At 34.3% G+C, this 22,067-nt stretch overlaps 1 protein-coding gene across 3 annotated transcripts in view; it reads right to left on the reverse strand.

The window, feature by feature from the left end:
• The window catches only part of kuz (zinc-dependent metalloprotease kuz), a 73,938-nt gene that overhangs the window by 10,092 nt on the left and 41,779 nt on the right, over positions 1-22,067 (reverse strand). For all 3 annotated transcript variants that reach the window (XM_090106221.1, XM_090106219.1, XM_090106220.1), the window contains 3 exons: positions 13,305-13,496; positions 2,330-2,519; positions 537-699 (listed from right to left, as the gene is read on the reverse strand). In XM_090106221.1, the coding sequence (XP_089962347.1) occupies positions 537-699; positions 2,330-2,519; positions 13,305-13,496 (545 nt within the window). The remainder of the gene's footprint in view (positions 1-536; positions 700-2,329; positions 2,520-13,304; positions 13,497-22,067) is intronic.

A 22,067-nucleotide genomic window follows, 5' to 3' on the forward strand; every position in this document is an offset into this window, starting at 1 on the left:
AAAAGATTCACACACTTCAGTCTAATCTTTCTATTCAAAATGGTTGGTAATTGAATTTTTAAGATACATTTGTGTCAAAATATTTAAAAACTAGATTTCCGCCCGCGGCTTCGCCCGCGTTTGCAAAGGAAAACCCGCATAGTTCCCGTTCACGAGGGATTTCCGGGATAAAAACTATCCTATGTGTTAATCCAAGTTACCCTCTACATGTGTGCTAAATTTCATTGTAATCGGTTCAGTAGTTTTTACGTGAAAGAGTAACAAACATCCATACATCCATACATCCACAGTCCACACATCCATACATCCTTACAAACTTTCGCCTTTATAATATACATATATTAGAAATAGAAATATTAGATACAAATTATGGTTTAAATATCTTCTGAAATCGAATTTATCCCCTATCCACCCACTTATAAATGAGGCAAAAATTCAAAACAAGTAACTCAAGGTACATAAAACAATCATACACGTAATTATACGCAAATAAAATTACTTAAGCACTACATTAAACAAAAACGTGAAACACTTACATCAGGAAACCCCTCCCTCACATGTTTCCATATTAGTGGGTCTGTCTGTATGTACAGCGAACACGTGTTCTTCACTTTGGACTCTGTCGCTCGCTTCGCTCGCGGATGCTCCGCCGTGTTCGCCGCGCGCGAGTATTTGTTGTGGAGGTGGTGCTCCCAGTGCCTGTGGAATTTTTCATTATTATTATATTATTGTTAATAACCATGTTCTGTTGTTATTACTAATAATTAATAACGTAATAATCTGGTTATACCTAGCAAGAAAGCAAGTTTCGCGAGAAAAGAGGTCACTTATTTAGGAAAAATAAAATGGCATGCTTGATCTTAAACCATCACTGTATACTTCTATTCATTTCGTTTCACGTTTTAGCTTTGTACCATAACAAAGTGCTATATTTACAATGCATACAAATTAATGGTTAAAATAGACAATAGTACACCGGCCGGACAAAATCTCATATCAGCATAACATTAATTTGTAAATTAATTGCCTTTACATGTCAAGCGACTCAAATGTATGATGTATGTTTGTTTCGACGTGCGTCAAATAAAGAAACGTTACGGGAAACTGTAAACTTTGTTAGAATTATGCACAGTCATTCAGAAATAAATCTCCTTCACTTGCGAGACGAAGTTGTGCACATGTGAACCAACATTGTATATCCGCGTATGTTATAGGTATATGTGAAGTCTATCCTTCATTCAGCTAATTTTGTCTAGAAAATATATATATCTAAAGTAAATAAATACAAATTAAAAGTGTGTGTTTTCCACTACGTACTTACACATTTATTTTCATTCGTTCCGTCATAATCTCTAACTACTTTTAAATCGATAATACACTTAACAACCTATAATAAGTGCATGTAATGAAACCAACGGGGGTAAACTGCGTACAAAGAAAGTCCATAACGCGTTTAATTTTAATTGCATTATTACACGAGCAAATGATTAACGAGAGACCCTTTTAACGGCTTAGTAAAAAAGTAATCTTGGAAAATTTTATGTACCAGAACAATAACAAATTTATGGAACCACCCAAGAATATCAAACAGATTTAAGACGACAGCGTTTTAGCATAGCGTTACCAAGGAAACATTATAAGGGAAGCGAAAAATATCTATACGGGTATGTAGATAATAGATAGGTTCATTATTATTGTGACGGAGATCGTAATGGCGGATGCCGGAGCACGTCGAGATTCATATATGTATGAGAACGAAGCCTTAAATAATTATTATAATATTCATTGAACATTTTCGATCCGAGAGATTGGAAATGTGGATTGAATATTATTTGCTCATTTGTATTGTGTGGCGTATATGATGGTCAAAATATTGTATTGTCTTTAATCAATAATGATGAAGAAGATTACTCGTACAGGAAAATTCATATTTTTATTGTATAGTTCAAGTTATTGGGAATGTTATATATTTTTAACGTTGTGATCATCATCATCATCATCACTGTTCCCACTGCTGGGACACGGGCCTGTCATAAGGGATCAATGATATGACTATTCAATATATCTAAAGGTAAACTAAACTAACTTAGTTATCTACATACATTTGCAGATATGTAAGTTATTTTTAGTGTCGCTGACATGCAGGTTCCTTGAAAACAAAGGTATGCAGTTGTTTCTTGAATAAGCCGCTGCAGCGTTGCCACAAAGCCAACAAAAAAACCAATAGCAGCTAAGGACGGAGCAGCTTTTTGAAATTTCATATTATCATTGAGTTACTACAAGGAACCACTAATGCTGAAAAAGCCTTTAAAATTCAAATTATCATTACCTCGGCGGATCATCCCGCAAGCTATTAGGATGTGAGGGCACCGGCGACGACGCGTGGTGGTACGTCCGCGTGGAGGATGCGGGCGAAGCGGGCGCGGGCGAAGCGACCGGCTCGTCGTCCACGCCCGAGTTCTGGATACGCTCCATCCATTGCACCACCTCGTCCGTCACGCCGCAGCCGCCGACGTGACCTGGAATATGATAATAGTGAAATCATTTTTATTAAGCCCATACATAAGATAATATGGTAGAAGATAGCGTTGTGAGCCACCGTTGCTTGAAAGATACTCCAGAGAAGTGTAAAGCTGAAGCTGTACATGTCACCTGTTGGAAAACCTGATTTGCTTTTAAGTAAAACTTGTTTAAAATTTTACTTAAAAGCGATAGCGAAACGACTATTCTGTAAAGACATTTTTTCATCCGCATTATTAATTAGATTGCCCTAATCACAAAATTCGAGATAATTCAGCATTTCCTATAAATAAATGTGTGTTTATAACTAATTATTTAGAGTGTATTGGCTCTATTAAACACCATAATACTCATACCAGTTAACACAACAACAGTTTAATAGATAAGTAAAGTAAATTTAAAAAATAATTGACCAATTTCCTACGGATATTATGACGATGTAATAAACTACTAAAAATAAAAGTTAGTTTACTTTCTTCGAAGTTAACAAATAGATTCAGTAGCGCAAAAATAACACAAAGCAGATATTTCTGCTAAATATTTTTACCTCTAAACTTGGCGAGTTATCGCCGAGTTACCGAGAAGCATTTCCCAAGGGTAAAGGAGTATTTCGCTATATTATTTTTATTATACATTCCAAGTTCAGAGATGAGTAATTTGCTAAGTAAAAGCGTACAAATACAGTCCCCTAATAGCATACCGTCTGAAGGAGTTTTCTTCTTCATATTTTACGTCGGGACAATTTGAAGACGTTATACGAAAAAATCGATGTGTATTTCTTCTAGTCTCGTGTAGGAGCCAAGTTTTTCAACTTACAATACCCCCCGATTTACATTTCTGTCTAGACGTCGAATTTTTGCAACAGATTGTCCAATTTTTGTGAAATCGATACGTGCCATGTGCACTCTTGTGATATATTGAAAACAGACGGTGCCGTCTGAATTAGTACTTCCATACATATCGGTAGATTAAATATATTATTTATTTCTAATGATCAATAACTTTGAAAATACGGAAGTTGATGGTTGCAAGCAATCTTGTTGCAATTGCGGCGTTTATATTTAATGGCTGAAGAGATAAAGTATATTTATGTTTGTCGTAAACACAGGTAATGTATCGAGTTATTTACCGATTGCTCAATACTGGGAATGTGGAGCAAGGTTTGTCTAAATTGATGATTCACCAAAGCGCGCTTATTCAGCTCCAACTTTCAAACACCAAATACATAAACCTAACGAGTGTACACTAACTCCAAGTAGGTACTATAAGTCGGAGCGCAATTTAGTGCAACAAAAGCCGTTATTTTTCCGCGATTGGGTACACAAAGAGAACAAAGGTAATAGAACAGGAGTGCAAAACTATAAAATGTTAAATTTGGGTCAAAGGTACGAGTGTGAAAGCCGAACACGAAACAATATCTGTCAGTTTCCTGTCGTGATTAATGAGCAACTTAAAAAGGAACAAGCCGCTTAAGCGCAACACGGAAGTCTAATAATAGGATGAAGTCTGCATAAATCAATCTATTGTGAAATAAATTTAGTCCTCGTTTCGCCGGGATAGTGAAAGTTGGCACGGACAGGGGAAAGGCCCGGGTGTTGTATAATAGAATCGCGTTTGAGATAGCGAAAGGAGACCCATATAGACAAAGGTTAAATCGAACGAAAGATAACCGTGTGTACGGAGATATGCAGTGTTGAGTAAGGCACGGCTGTGACAGACAACCGAGTAATTGGATTACACAATTATATTAAAACAATGGGTATCATTATCTTAATAATCTGTAAACCTCGACGTCGTTGCGATATAATATCCTCTATTTCGAACGTCATAATCGTTATTTTTCCATCGGGCCGCAGACCGTTCGTGATCCGCAGCCAACAAATAAACCACAAATTAAAGATAGGTTGCGGTGCACTAATGATCGCGAATACTCTCATACCCTATAAATATAGTATTTGAATGGGCTCGGCTAGGCATTAACCGTGCGATGTTCGCCCGCAGCGAGTAATTTCCGTTATCTGGCGTCCGCGTAGGGCGTTCGTTAAAATGCAGTGTGCCGGATGCGAAACGCCAATGCGAGCTAACGCGACACACGGAATAAAAAATGCCAGAACTATTCAGCAATTTTTAATTTTAAATTCTCCGTACGCTTTCGTTGCTTGTTTTTAATCCGTGCCGACTCCTAGTTATTCGGGATTACGGTGCAGCGTTAGTTCGGCCGGACTTGGTACGCGTGACTTTATGTACTAACTTTTGTGGGGACTGAATATCGTTGGTTTTTTTGTGGCTACACAAAAACTCCTTTTAAAATAGAAATACATTACGTGAGGCGGTAAGAAAGCCAAAAGAGCAAAATTAAAAGAAAGACAATATGTACTGTATTTTAATGACATGCCAGACATAAAAAATTACAAAAAATAAGAGCATATTACGCAAATATAAAATTTTCAATTAAATAAAAATTTATAGAATATGAATTAATTAAAATTAAAGAAAACACTAACAGGAACAGAATCAAAAAATCGTACACATAAAATAAAATATTTAAGGAACGGCTGGAAGCTTCCATACTGCAAGCACTAGACTTCTTCATTACATTGCCCCTTAGCCTCAACTTCCTTTCATTCAATAGATAACACAGTCTTAATTAACTCGAGCCTATATAGCTATACGTATAAAACGCAACAGTAGCGGGCAAGAGACATGTAGTGATGTAGCTACACTACTGTCGCACTAATCAAACATCGCCCCGCTAGAAACAAACATGAACTAATTGACAAACCGTCGCTACAATGTGCCTACATCTGTCCCTAACATCTGCTATTTTTTCCGTAGACAGTTCAAAAAACGAATGATATAATAGTACGAGATCCGGCTGCAGGATCAGTGCGCTCATCGGTTTTTTGCTGAAAACCGAATTTTTATGTATATTTATAATTAGGAGAATATATATCGACTAGGTTGCCAGTCAAAATTTGGCCGCAAGCATGTTTAATTAAAATTTTTCTAATCGATTTTTGGGAAAAAAATTCGTTCACTTGTTTTTTGAATAAAATGTAGTCTACATCACGTCAAATGATATAAAAATTCTAAAAAATCACGGTTGCCGCTTTTCACCTGGCCGCAACATCTTGGCAGCCGGGTGCAAACAGGTATGATTTCGATTTATTTTTACGTTCATAACGCACATTTATGAATCATATATCAAATTAAAGCTAATTTTTTTCTATTTATTATCATATATGGTTGCTTAATTAAATCCGGCCGCAAATAAGGGTAACTGGCTTATAAAAATTATAAATATAGGATTAGTGCGTTCATCGGTTTTTTGCTGAAAACCGAATTTTTATGTAACTATATTATGTATTTATAATTAGGAGAATATATATCGACTAGGTTGCCAGTCAAAATTTGGCCGCAAGCATGTTTACATTCAACCTTAAATATTCAACATCTTTAACAGCCGGCAACCCTTATTTGCGGCCGGATTTAATTAGGCAACCATATATGATAATAAATAGAAAAAAATTAGCTTTAATTTGATATATGATTCATAAATGTGCGTTATGAACGTAAAAATGAATCGAAATCATACCTGTTTGCACCAGGCTGCCAAGACGTTGCGGCCAGGTGAAAAGCGGCAACCGTGATTTTTTAGAATTTTTATATCATTTGACGTGATGTAGACTACATTTTATTCAAAAAACAAGTGAACGAATTTTTTTCCCAAAAACCGATTAGAAAAATTTTAATTAAACATGCTTGCGGCCAAATTTTGACTGGCGACCTAGTCGATATATATTCTCCTAATTATAAATATACATAAAAATTCGGTTTTCAGCAAAAAACGATGAACGCACTAATCCTATATTTATAATTTTTAAAAGCCAGCAACCCTTATTTGCGGCGGGATTTAATTAGGCAACCATATATGATAATAAATAGAAAAAAATTAGCTTTAATTTGATATATGATTCATAAATGTGCGTTATGAACGTAAAAATGAATCGAAATCATACCTGTTTGCACCAGGCTGCCAAGATGTTGCGGCCAGGTGAAAAGCGGCAACCGTGATTTTTTAGAATTTTTATATCATTTGACGTGATGTAGACTACATTTTATTCAAAAAACAAGTGAACGATTTTTTTTCCCAAAAATCGATTAGAAACATTTTAATTAAACATGCTTGCGGCCAAATTTTGACTGGCAACCTAGTCGATATATATTCTCCTAATTATAAATATACATAAAAATTCGGTTTTCAGCAAAAAACCGATGAACGCACTGATCCTGCGGTGGGATCTTAGACTATAACGGAAACGAGACATAAATAAACAAACAGAAGGAGCATTTGCTTAGAAGCTTTTATACCGTATTTGGTAACCTGAATATATTTTAAATAGTTCAACCTGATAAATGTAATCTAAAAATTTCAACTCTCAATTCATAGAATTTGTTCGAAAATGCTGGGAATCAGAGAATTTCAGGAGCGTTAAATATTTCAATTTGAATCGCTCAAAATCAATATTGGAAAATCGGATAAACATAACCTTTTGTGTCCGCATATGATTAATTTCCCTGCTCCAGTTGAGGTCAACGAAACTGGTTCACATTTATCAGGTCAACGCATAAGTATTGTAACCTAGGTGGAGTGGTTGGAATTTAATGCCTTTGTCGGCGGAGTTTTTACGTAAATTTCTCCCGGCCAATCCCCAGTTCAACAATGTGGTCGGTGCCGAAAAGTTAAAAGTTCCATTTTACCGTAAAGACACTCGTAATTTTTCATTAAATACAAATAAGAGAATTTTCGGATATTCCGATTTAAGGCTGCCGAGTTTCGTGGGAAACTAGAAATGCTGTGGAACACAAAATATAGCGATCTCTTTTGCGGTTTGAGCATTTATAAAATTGTTTATAAAATATATTTTGAGGACAAAATGTAAAAGTGAATGATCGTTTTAATTAATATAATGGTTTAGAATGAAAAGGAAAAGATACAAATTATAAAAAGTACAATACTGTCTGGTTCATTGCGGTAAAGGTCTTATTCAAAGTCGTTCTTTCATGGTATTTCTCAACAAACATAATATTTAATTTAAGAACCACGAGAGATCATTAAAGACGATCAATATTAGAGATATGAAATACACCTGAGCCATATTGTTAAAAATACAGAATTTTAAGCTTTCGGACGGAAATATAAGTAGATATGTTTGTTTAATAATAACCACGTAGCTAATAATGGCTTAAATATGGCAACCGTATAAAATTAAGATAATAAAATATCACTAGAGTTAAAAAATTTAAAATACATACAAAAAGTAATTTAAACTTAAAAGGATAATGATCTTGTACGTGATACGAGTCAAGCCAATCTTGTAGGGACGTCGCCACAGTCATATTATATTATGGATCTTGTAAAATTAGCACTCGATGTCTGCTACATTACACATTACAGCTAAGTTCCGACAACAAATCCTAAGACTGAGTAAGCAAACAGCGTCTAACGATGCCTTTTTATTGCACGCCTCATAAGCGAAGCGTTGAGGTGGGTACTACTGTCACTTCGCGCAAAACATCTGATTTTTCAAACTTAAAATGTCTTTATGTATCATACATTGCACTTGTAAGATAATACATACACACACATATTAAGAAAAAACACTATTTTTAACGTTCATGATATTTTTGATGTCATTTTTGTTATTTAAACTAGTTAAAAAACAGTTTAAAAAAGTTCTGTCTTGGACGTCCGTGTGTCTGTATGTGCGGATCCTTTTTCTTGTTAACACGATAGCGACCGAAATACTTTACTAATCGAGTCTTTTTTTTTCTCTTACGCTTGAGTATGCTCAGGAATAGAACCCTTTCATTTTTCAGGGTCTGATTCGATGTGGTTTAATTGTTATTAAATAAACAAATATAATAATTAATAAATATTTATTAAAAAAAAATTATGAGGCGTGCACTTTTGGATTTTCCAAATTATTTTTACTTCGAGAGAGCTTAGCGTCGTTGCGACAGCGCAATTTTTCAAGGAATTAGTTGGGCTCTCGGGAGTTGCATTCTATGTTAATCACACTCCTATATTTAACTGTGTATGTTTTTGTTTACGATGCACGTTTCAGAACTTTTCACCTTGACATGTTCTACTAAATACATAGGTAGTTCATAGTAATCAAGAGTTTCGCTTCTGCTACAGATTTTCATATTAATTATTAAACTGTCCGAATAAATAATTGACTTTAAATAACTAGGCTCAATATCCAAACTCGAAAGAAAACGTTAATTACACCAAACTTTGTCGCTTAACGATAACAACAGCTGCTCAATTAGCTTTGAAACTTAATTGGCGAGTACGAATTTTCCAAACTCAATTGGGGATAAAAATCCTTCTCTATTTTGTACGGCAAAGAGTACAGCTCAGTCGTAAGCCAAGCGTGCACTTTGTTAGGAAACTTGGTTAAGAGATATTATTGTCTCGGCGTGTCAAAAACTAACTTCAGTCTACGTACGGGGCAAAGTAGGGATCTTACGATACTACTAGATAGTGTCAAACTCGAAAATAACTGTTCTGTTAATAATATTTAAGACTATAAGTCGCTTCAAGATCTCATTTAGAAATTACACAGGTGAACATTCCTAAAGTAAAACCTAGAGCAAGCTATTGACGTAAATGTAATTAAAAATCACCGCCAACAAAATAAAAGTTTATTAATTATTCACATCACTGAACGTCGTACTTACGCGTACGTTTAAATTTTATTAAGATTAAAAAAATAATTTAATCATGTACCAACTCGAGTATTTTACCGTTCCACAACAACTAAAGTTATATTCAACTTTTCATGTTCCGCTCTTTATGCGAAGTACATAATATTAAAAATCGTCTTATATGAATATGTAAACGTGTACAATTTACTTGAAAAGAGCCTTCTGAAATTCTGAGGAATCCCTTTGGCTTATGAAAGGCTCTTGTTGAATAACTTTACGTGGCTATATTGTTCAATCATCGTGCTTCTTATTTAGTGGAATAAGAATGGTACCGCTTTAATAATTTGACTTGTATTTTTATTTATTAAATTATAGACTTTTATCAAAAATTGTTTGTTTACTTTTTTTTAATACACATAAAGATCTTATTTAACATCTAAGCAACGTGCTATTATTAACAACCTATATTTATAAGATATAGATTAAAGGGTATTTTCATCCGAGCTTTGAACTTTGCAGGCTTTGACGACAGCCTTACATATTCTTCGTTTGAAACTTAAAGTGGTAAAGGAACGTGTAGGAGCTGCATGGAAAAATACGGCCAATGGCAGTTAATAAAAGTAATAGTGAATTAATTGAATAATAATAGAAAATAACTATAACATACATATTCATTAATATTATGATTAAGACCTAATATATTCCTCAAGAGTAAGCGTAATAAGATTGCTCTTGATTGCTTCATTCAATGACTTATTAAGAGGAAATAGATCATTATTTATACTTGTTACTATTCCGCAAGATAGTGTGAAGAATAACTAGTATTCATATTCTTGTATATTAACTTAATAATCACTGACTACTGAGTAACTAATATATGGCATAATTTACCATACAAATAGTATGAATGAAACTCTCAATGACTGAGAAGCAAAAACAATATTAAATCGCGTTGAAAATTGAAATGCGAAAAATGCTCACAGCCATTCTGAATTAAAATAACGCATGTTTAATTTGATCCATGTCTAGAAACATCATACTAAATTGTTTATACATTTTAGCAGCAAAACATTTAACTTATTCTTTCGTTACCGATGGAGATGGTATAAATGTAACAGTGTTGCACTAGGAGCATTCAACAAAGTTGATTTAGAAATTGATATCAGTATATATCATGGTCGTACAGAAGCCTGCATTTCCAGCAGAGATTGAAGCGCCAACGTAAATCACTTGCGAAAATCCTCGAACATCCACCTAGAATATGTAAGGAATTTAAAAAGGACTCCGCCGTGTGGGCGTCGGGGATTTGTGGATTCAAATGCCTTTATTATACGTGAAACCTATCTAGGAGTGGTAGCATTAAATATGGTAATGTATTCTATTGCAGTGTTGTCCCGTGACTGCTTGTGGGGCACGGGCCAGGCATTTGTATCCTATTGATTGGCATTATATTTATTTCATAGATAACGTTCAACTTTGTACATTATTAAATACTTCGTTTATAATCAAAACTCCAAACAATGCGAGTGCTTCTATTATCAATACTCGACTATAGCCCATTCAAATATAAAATGATGATTTATCAAAGTCTATTCAGTGCGGAGTAATACTATTCCATCACATTCCGTTATTGGATTTAAATCAGTATTTTATTATTTTTATTCAAATTGAATGAAACGTATTGAATGCCGCGTTGTTGGTCGTTATTGGCTTTTCATATTCAAATCGTATACGAATAAAGAACGGGTGAAAAGGGACTATCCCGGGTCCCCGGTAGTCCAATACTGTGTAATGAAAACAAATGGTGTTAAACACGACCCTTCCTTTCATAATATGTATCAGTATATATTTCAGAAGGAATCAATGTCGTATGCTAATGCGCAAAAGGTTTTGTTATATTATGGTAATGTCAATTCCAAAGGGCTATGTTTCATGTTGTTAATCGAGACGTTTACGAGGTAGCAATTACTTTGTTACAGCCATTTAAAGGGAGAAATTTAAATGCATTTCTAGGAAAATGCAAAATTAAAGGAAATCTTATTCATATTTCTATGAAAAACCTACGTATAACATAAATAACTAACGTTAATTATGTAATTTAAACAATGAGTATTGCCGTCTCATTCTTTTTGTAAAAAAAATATTATATGATATTTTGTCTCGCGATTTTGTATACTGGAGCATTGAAAAATGTCCTCTATAAATGGATAACCTGACTATTTAGGTACTATTCATACGCTTGATTACATTCATTTAATAAAAGTCATGATAAATGTATTAACATCCTGCACTTCCTATTTTAGATTTTCAAAAAACATTTCAATGCGAATTGCGACTGGACGTATCCCTTACAAAATTATTTTGAGTAAAACTTCCATTCAAATGTGGAGTGTACAAAAATACCGCGTGTATTCAGAGTAACCACTCCCTAGTTTTTATACGTACGTCTAAACTTTTCCCATCATCCTTTTCAAATTTTATATATATTTTAAAATACAGTTTCTGTTGAACCGCGAGCTATGTTAATAGAAGCTCATTTGCATTCCACCTCATTGCTTCGGAATGGTGTCTGGTGAACGTCAACGCGAAAATAGAATGCAATTTCGATATGTACAACTAAGTGTACAACAAAGATTTTGCATTAAATTCCAATTATTCAATAACGTCAGTCAAAAATTCATTATGCAAAACGCAAAACATCGCTGCGATGACGTTTAATTATCTACAATGAATTCGGACAGCGGAATTTAATTTCTACACACCGTTGGAAACGTTCACGACCCTCATCATACGGTAGCAATTGTAATATTAATAGCTGTATCGGTTAACAAATAATTGATCACGACAATTGGTCCACGTCTCGGCGCATTAAAAGTTCGAGCGAATGGATTTATGACGGGCGGCGAACAATGAGCAAACACCGAGACATAAATTAGCAACTTTTCCGATGCAAGCTGTAGCAATCAGTCGGCGACGTGGTACCGAGGCGAGCGCCCAACGAACGGGATTAAACTTAGTTAAACGACCTTGCGTCGCAATCCATTTGCTGTGCGACACGGTGTGGCAAAACTTGCGAGCTCCCCTCCGCTTTAGCATTTATTATGCGCATGAAGCGCACGTAGATACAAATTAACCACTGTTAATCTCGTTGCACGAACTAATCCCGCTCTAGCCTAACAACATTAAATTGTTACTGCGTTGCGTTCAACCGGATTCGGAATCAAATTTGGGCGAAGATTGATATGACGTTGGCTTTAGTCACCGTTGCACAACGCTGCCTAGCGCCTGGCCAAAACGTAGCGTGCACAAAAAAGGAGACACGTATAATTAAACATGACATGCGAACAAGACAATTATCTTCACGCATCTATGTGACTAGTGGCAAAGTCACAAGAGACATAATTGATTATGCATAATTGATTTGATAATATGTAATTACGTTTTTCAGTATAATTATGCTAATTTATTATTCAACATAATATTATGAAGTTTAACCAAGGTTATTGCTTTGTGAATATGAACGTAAATTTCCTCAAATTTTGCACTTAAAAACTGCCAAATACACAATTAAATCGATTAATTAACCACAACCAAATATGCAAATACACCCAGTCCAACCGCATGAGATAACAGAACTACACATACGCATAACTCATTATCACGTTATTCTAAATTTAACAAAACACACATAAAGTAGAAATAAAGATAAATGTTCCTGTTCATTTGATTGCACGATAATATATTAAATGCGTCGTGGTAAATTCATATTCCTATCACCACAACAGGTTTTGCCCTATTGCCAGAGGCAAAGAGAATTGCAACTTCCTAACTTGATAACGGTACTTGTTTGTCCTTTGACTTTCCATGGCGATTAATATTCTTTATTTAAATTAAATAACGTTAAAGCATTTGAAGTAAAATATTACATGTCCCTTACTCAATACTCATTTTAAACAAAAGATAAACAATGTCGTTAACACGGACATTTTACATAAGAATCCAATTTCCATGCATCACGGCGATCTATTTAGAAGTATCGTATCCATGGTAACCATAGATAGGTCACTCACCGTGTCTTCTGTGTGCGTACGGGTCGATGACGTCACCCTCCTTATAGATAACAGAATGCACGCGACCCCGCGTATTATTCTGGGGGAAGTATCTCTTGGCATGCTCCACGTAGAAGGAGCCGTCGCTCAGCATGATCTTCCCCTCGAAGACGCCGTCCGTCACCGAACCGAACACCTCGGAACGGGGGTCACCTGCGGACAAATAATGAAATGTAAGTAGGTGGTATGAATAAAAGAACGACACTTGATATTAGTGAGGGAGCTACGGAACTATCAGCACTGTAAAGAGATATAGATGCTTATCTGGGTAACGATAACCGAAAAGCTAACGTAAGTTTCCTAGAGTTGATGATATATAAAACTTTAAAAATTAATGAATGCTGCATTCTAATTAATTTCAACAACAATAATGGAGACCCAAATGTTTCGTTCAAAGGTATAGTTTTATATTGATGCTACAGTTACGACACACACATAAATACAAATAATATACACAAAGACATAAATTCCTATGAAATAGAATTAAAATAAACGATTATTAGTGTCTTAGCTATTTACTGACGCTTGAACAACTACAATAATAATGATAAATGTGAGAAAAGATACTTAACACATTAAAGAAACATCTTTCATTAGTACGGATTAGCTTCAACTGAACAACACCCATTACTTAGCGACGAAGTCCGTAATAACCAGTAATTATAAGATATTAAGCTACAGAACAACAATCGCCACCCCACTAGTCTGACAAGTCTAGACGGAATTTACTTGAAATAATATTCTATACTAGCTTCCGCCCGCGGCTTCGCCCGCGTGGTGTTCTGATTAAAGTTATAAGTAAGGCCTATGTTCTTTCTCAAGGTCTTAAGATTGTCTGTGCATCAAAATCGGTTGAGAGGTTTAAGCGGGAAAGCGTAACAGACAGACAGAGTTACTTTCGCATTTATAATATTAGTAGGGATTTGAACAAGTATTCCAATACCTAATCATTATTCCGCAATTTTAGAACATTACATCCAAGAAAATTTAGCTACAGAAATTCGAAACGTCTTCAGCATATAAAGAGACTGCTCGAAATTCTATATTCATCCTCGTAAGCAAACTAAGCGTCGAAACAAGATTTAGATTAAGATCTCATTTGAGATAAGGTTAATATTGAAATTCCTTATCCAAATTGAAGTGTAATAACAATCTTCCGATCTAATATTAGCAAAGTTACATAGATACGTATTCATCAAATCATGGATTAGCAAAGTTATAATTATGTGGCTAGGCAACCAGTTGAGGTGTTAATTAGACCACAGCATTCAATTACTCCGTAACAGTCACGTATATCCCTTGTATCGTGACAACTTGTAGCACTGTTATGTTATGCGAAAGAAAATATGACAATTAAATAATTATATGCGAAACTAATGTGATCATTCACAGCAACTCAATAAGAGAAAGAAGTGAAGGTAAAAAATAAATTAAAAATTTGAAATGAAAAATCATATCCTCGACTTCTTGCAACTCCCTCATCTGCAATAGAACTTAAAATAAGGATTGTAATTTCTTGTATGATGATTAATTATTCTGTATATTACGAGCTTGGTCACGAGCAGAAGGGACATAACCAAATATGATGCAAAAGTACACATGTCCACTTCAAAGCTGCAAAGAGTTGTACATGAAAATAGTGTTTGGATAAAAGATTCATGCGGCACACTGATGAAATTTTCAAAAATTCATAATACATATACACTGCACAGAGATAGTATACCATCGCGACTCGCGAGTACCATTGCCGTTTCTAGTCTATACTAAATAATATTATACAGCTGAAGAGTTTGTTTGTTTGTTTGAACGCGCTAATCTCAAGAACTACTGGTCCGATTTGAAAAATTCTTTCGGTGTTAGATAGCCCATTTATCGAGGAAGGCTATAGGCTATATATCATCACGCTGACCAACAGGAGCGGAACAATGCGGGTAAAACCGCGAGGCACAGCTAGTGATTTCATATTTATGTTGGTTTTAGGTTACGTACCACCCTGGTCGCTGCATAAAAAAATGATAAAAATCAAACGTTTCACAAAGGCATTTTCCATTATATTGCTGGATTCCGCGCGTATCCTTCAAGCCTTTGTAAATAAAAACCGGATAAAAGTATTAAATAAATAGTGAAACGCAAATAACATGTAGCTTTGTGCCCATATACAACTGGCTCGGAATAAAATTCTGATCGGATGACGTGAATTTCGAATTGAATATTTGGACGTACATATTGTACTTATATTTAAGAGCAATTTTTGTTAATAATTTATGTATGTTTTAAAAAAATTAAAATTTCACTGGATGGCGATATTATCTATAGTAGAAGTTATAGCAAGAACATGTAAAAAAATATTCGGGGAAATAAAAGGAAAAAATAGTAAAGCATATTTTACATTAATTATTTAGAATTAGATGCCTTTGAAATAAAAATAACTCGATATTCTGACAAAACTTTTTAAGTTGCTTTATGTAAGTTCAGGCAAAAGTCAAATGCTGAGAAAAGTTTACAATTTAATTATTACTCTACTATCTACTAATTGAACTTTACCTTCATACATAATATTGAATTTTGACAATACCAATTGAAAGAACTGTTAAGAATATTTGACTGAAGTCATGTTCTGCAGGTGCCAATTAAACAAAAAAAACATTAACATTTTCCAGGTCACGTTTAAAAGCTTTTGTTAAACTTGTCAGTTAATTACCAACACATAAATAATTGCCAATTACACGATACGTCAAGTAAATGAGTCAGCCAAAGAAATGATTATACTTAGCCACCGGTTAAGTTATAATAATGTGTCCATAAATTAAAGAAATGGTAATCCTGAAAATGTAATATTTATAAGGTACATTAAACATTTCTTAAAGTTAAAAAAAAAATCAATAAACTTATCTCAATAATTATTGTTATGATAGCAAAGCATTCCCAAATGATCTCACGTTATACATTAATATAGATTACATTATTCATCTGTTACCTACATACTACATCGATACGCTTACCTCATAAATAATTCCCAACTTTACGCGACAGTAAAAAAATATTTTAGCATATAGCTAAAAACCCTATCAACATCCGCAAGATAAGGTCCGCTATAAAACTGAATATTTCACCACATATCTGTTCCCGGGGATAACGGATAGGTTTGAATAAATTAACAATTCGTAAGGGCATGTGAGCTTTGTTTACGTGGACACGGCTGACACGGGCAGCGGGCACATCTGTAAGCCAACGTGACTGTAATGTAGGATCAATAATTATTATTGTTGGAACGAGTATGGGCTTTTGGTGACGATTTACAGCGCACGCGAATGGTATGTGAATTGCGAAAAATGTTCATTGAATCGTATGGCATCTCTTACTTCACATTTTACCAATAGTTGTAAGGATAGTCTCTGTACATTACGTTGTACCTATTTCTTGTGGATCAATAAATAAATCTTAAACCTCAACCTATTTCAAGAAAAATGAACTTTATTATAATTAACAGCTCATTCAGTTTCCAAAACCTCCGTCATCAAAATTCAAAAGCCTTTATAATACGAAGGGAACAATCGTTCGCCACTTAAAAACTCAGCGCGGCATTCACTTGAGCTGATAAGACGCGAAACTTTATCATTCGTTATGATGTGCACTTTATGTTCACGTATTTATGGAGTTCTGTAAACGGAAAGAATAAAGAATAACGATTCAACTTCGCTTGTAAATGTAAACTTTGCATGCAACTGCACAATAAACTTCACTTAAATTTTATCTTGTATAGTTTTAATAAAATATCATTTTCATAATGATACAGTAGAACCTCGATAAGTTAAAGTCCAAGGGAAACACAAAATATTTTAAGTTATAGAGGTTTTAAGTTTCAAGGGTCTATCCATTTTTCACTGCTTCTATAGCTTTTAATTTATCAGCGTAGGTGAGGGTTGTTAGTTTTCTTTTTTGACTCATTTTAAGCCAGTTTTATCACACAGTAAGTAAAGTGATGTTTCCAGGACAACAATCAAAAACTTATGATGCAAGTAAGTTGTTGTCATAAAGCTAACCGCCGCAAAGCTTTGAAGAATTTCGATAAAGCAAACAATAGGTAATGTATTGTTTACGTTAAGAGGGCGTATAAAGCCAGATAATTCTACGATTAAGCCTCGCCCATTACGCGCCATGCCGCGCGCCCTCACAATACCCTCATACACCCGGCTCATCCAACGTACGTAAAGTTCATCGCACGCTAAATTATACACAATATTCTTCGCTCGTTCAACGCGTATTTTCGGTAGTTAGTAGGTATGTTGTCTAAAATAATTGTATAAAACAGTGAAGTTGAAATCATCACAAATTATGTAATATGTCTTTTTATTATTATTTGTTTATAATTATTAATGATAATCTATACATATTATAAAACAATAAAAAAACTGTCTGTATGTAATATATAAAAAAAAAACAATATTAGGGAAACAGTATAGAGCACGAATCCGTAAAAAAAGTCTGTCGAAATAGCGAAAAATAGTATCTATAGATACTATTTTTAAATAAACATACGCAGTCGACGACACACATTCCTCCAGAACTTTATTTTGATTAATTTGGTTATAGTCCATTGAATGAGTCCCTCCAAGGGGGGTCTAGAGTGCGTGAGTTAGTAACGTAAGATGTTTCTTCGGAAACATGTCAAGAGTCCCTAGGTAATAAACATACTAAAACCCCGGGCCACTGGGAGGAGCCCCGGAGTGGGGGGAGGGCGGAAATGGGTCCATTTTTTCATTTTTCGCTTAAATCTCAAAAACGGTACATGTTAGAGAAAAACTTTCAAGGAAAAATTGAAAGGCCATAAAATTATCTACAAGTTGTACCTGAATCATTTTTTCCTATATCCTACCGTTTCTGAGTTATACGCAGTAAAACATGATTTTGGCTCAAACAATTTCAACATCAATCGATCAAAAAATATTTCTTTCTTCCAAAAAACTCAAATGTGCAACTTGTGACCAGTACTGATAGATTGCTCTTAATTAGGTCTATAATTGGTAAAATAAACACATTCCTCCATGGAAGCCTTTAGGAGGAATCGATTGTCAAAATATTATATTAGGGCAGTTTGAGTTACTGAACTTGATCTTTTTATTTTTTTCTTCCAAAAAACTCAAAAGTGCAACTTGTGACCGGTACAGATAGATTGCTCATAATTAGGTCTATCATTGCTAAAAATACCAGATTCCACCACGGAGGCGTTTACGGGGAATTGAATTTTATCAGGGTAGTTACGATACATGAACTTTTTATTTTTTTTCTTCCAAAAAGCTCAAAAGTGCAACTTGTGACCGGTACAGATAGATTGCTCATAATTAGGTCTATCATTGATAAAAATACCAGATTCCACCATGGAGGCGTTTACGGGGAATTGAATTTTATTAGGGTAGTTAGTTAAAAAGTTCATGTATCGTAACTACCCTAATAAAATTCAATACCTCCTAAAGGCCTCCATGGTGGAATCTGGTATTTTTATCAATGATAGACCCAATTATGAGCAATCTATCTGTACCGGTCACAAGTTGCACTTATGAGTTTTTTGGAAGAAAAAAATAAAAAGATCAAGTTCAGTAACTCAAACTGCCCTAATATAATATTTTGACAATTACCTAGGGACTCTTGACATGTTTCCGAAGAAACATCTTACGTTACTAACTCACGCACTCTAGAACTTTTTATTCAATGGACTATTAGATTGTACGACATTTTTCGACTCAGCAATTATTCTAAAAATAAAAATAAAAATTATCCTTTATAAAATATTACAAAGTTCTTCGAAATTTACGTATTATTTTATCGAGAGCTGGTAACTTTAGCAGGTACCTTTCTGGAGTATTTTTTTCTGCGTGGCAATAGTCAGTAGACACAGGTTGAGAGTGAGGGTCCACATTTTCCAAATTTAAAATTGTTCTGTGAAATTAGTAAATTATTTTCAAACAGGGTCAATTTGATTGATTGCATTTGCAAGGCGACCGTAGGAATTAGGTACCTACATAACTAAGTATAAAAAGTGTCTTTGTAAATTGTAGGTACCCACTATGAATGTAGGTATCTATAAATATCGTCGCATGAATACTCAACTCGCGGAAACGAATTAACAGAATTTACACAAATAATAATATCCAAACTCGCCTGGATAAACTTTCTCAAATGAATCTATAGTTTAGGTGGTCTGTTGCGGTTCTGCATCAGGTGTTTCAGTTTTCAAAATAAATTATTATTTTATATTTCCCGGATAATATAATAGTACCTACACAACAAAATAACTTTCATTCAAATCCGTCCAGTAGTTCCGGAGATTAGCGTGTACAAACAAACAGACAAACACAGACAGTTTTTTTTATTTACGGGATAAAACTCATCCTATGACCTTTCTCAGGTCTCAAGCTATATCTGCACCAAAATTAGAGCCCAGACATACATACAGACAGACATACAAAAATTCTAAAAACTATATTTATGTATAGATATGTACTACATATTACTATGTAATACAGATTATGAATATATTATATATACAGGGTGTCCCAAAAAGTAGTGATATACTGAAGCTGGGAGGTAGAGGACTTAGAGGGCTATCCGAATCACCCCCATTTATGTTATGCGATTTTTCGTACTTTCGGAGTTATGACGTTTTTTTCAATTTTTCATCTATCGCCGAGTACGATGAGATTTTTATTTATGGTGACGTGAATTATTGCGCTAGATGCTTGATTTTTTTTGTGTGCTAAGCTGAAAGATAGGCCAATTCAGTATGGTAACATTTACTATCGTTAGATCTTCGAATAGAATAAAAAAAAGAATTAAATGCCAAGAAAGATAAAATTACCCAGTATGTTCATAACTTCAAGGGCTCATAAAAAAATAAAATCACATAAAAAAGGTTTTCCATTTGGCTTTTAAAAACTTGCTCTATCGATCAGATAGCTACCCTAAAAATTTCATTTTATTATTCAGAAGGCTTCAATCGAAAAATTGAAATCTAAATGTGGTAAGTGCAAAATTTTTATTAACATGATGATCATTAAAACCAATAAATAGGTGTTTAATTACCAGAATTTTTTTAAAATAGCCCCGCCGTTGCTCAATGCAAGTGCGACATCACCGTAAAAAGTTGTCTTTTAAATGTCTGAATGCTCTTTTATCATTTTTAATGGTAAGAAACCATGCTATTATGAATTTCCGGGTTATTTCGTCCAAATTGTGGCAGTCTCTCGTCTTTGTAGTATCCCCACAGAAAAAAATCAATAGGGTTTATGTCCGGAGACCGTGGAGGCCAGGCTAAAGGGCAAAAATACCCTGAAAGATGGATTGGTCGTTGCAGCCTGCGCATGCGCCGGTGACGCCTGCTTTAAAGCCTGGCCTCCACGGTCCCTCGACCTAAACCCCATTGATTTGTTTCAATGGGGATACTAAAAAGACCTCGGCTACTTGAGAGAATGCCACAATTTGGACGAAATAACCCGGAAATTCATAGTATCAGAAGAAACCATTAGAAATGATAAAAGAGCATTTAGACATTAAAAAGACAACTTTTTACGGTGATTTCGCACTTGCATTGAGCAACAGCGGGGCTATTTAAAAAAATTCTGGTAATTTAACACCTATTTATTGGTTTTAATGATCATCATGTTAATAAAAATTTTGCACTTACCACATTTAGATTTCAATTTTTCGATTGAAGCCTTCTGAATAATAAAATGAAATTTTTAGAGTAGCTACCTGATCGATAGAGCAAGTTTTTAAAAGCCAAATGGAAAACCTTTTTTATGTGATTTTATTTTTTTATGGGCTCTTGAAGTTATGAACATACTGGGTAATTTTATCTTTCTCGGCATTTAATTCTTTTTTTTATTCCATTCGAAGATCTAACGATAGTAAATGTTACCATACTGAATTGGCCTATCTTTCAGCTTAGCACACAAAAAAAATCAAGCATCTAGCGCAATAATTCACGTCACCATAAATAAAAATCGCATCGTACTCGGCGATAGATGAAAAATTGAAAAAAATGTAATAACTCCGAAAATACGAAAAATCGCATAACACACATGGGGGTGATTCGGATAGCCCTCTTGGTCCTCTACCTCCCAGCTTCCGTTCATCACTACTTTTTGGGACACCCTGTATACATACATATGTATATTATAAAAAAATACCTATTCAATGTAAGTACAGTTTTGACTTTCGTACGAATTTGTTATACCTATGTATAGACTATAGATGTTATGTATGATTATCTAATACAGATTGTAAATATAATATATATGTACTATTCACAACCGGTTTACATATTATTTATATTATTATTTACTGGAGCGAACATAGGATCTGCCTATAGTAATAATAATAATATAAATCTTTCTTGACTTGATTGATTGCACCGCGACTGTAAGAATTAGGTACCACTATGAATTTTATTTACCTATCTATAGTTGCTGCTGCTATCGCGTCAATACTCAGCCCGCGGAAATTATTACAGAAACTAAACTTTCTCAAATAGGTAAATCAAGACTTATCTTTTTATATTATAATTATTATTTATTAATATTATAACAATACTATTATATTATACATTATATTATACATTATTACCTTCGACATTTAGTTATCTTTTCAATTTGAATCTTCTTTAGTTCTCGTTTCTTAAGTCTTTTCATTTTGTTGTTTACCATTTTCAACAAATCAATATTCGGC

Source organism: Colias eurytheme, chromosome 10 (assembly GCF_061535395.1).
Source record: "Colias eurytheme isolate Ceu_HAF_F1 chromosome 10, ilColEury1 Martin Lab GWU primary, whole genome shotgun sequence".
Taxonomy (NCBI): domain Eukaryota; kingdom Metazoa; phylum Arthropoda; class Insecta; order Lepidoptera; family Pieridae; genus Colias; species Colias eurytheme.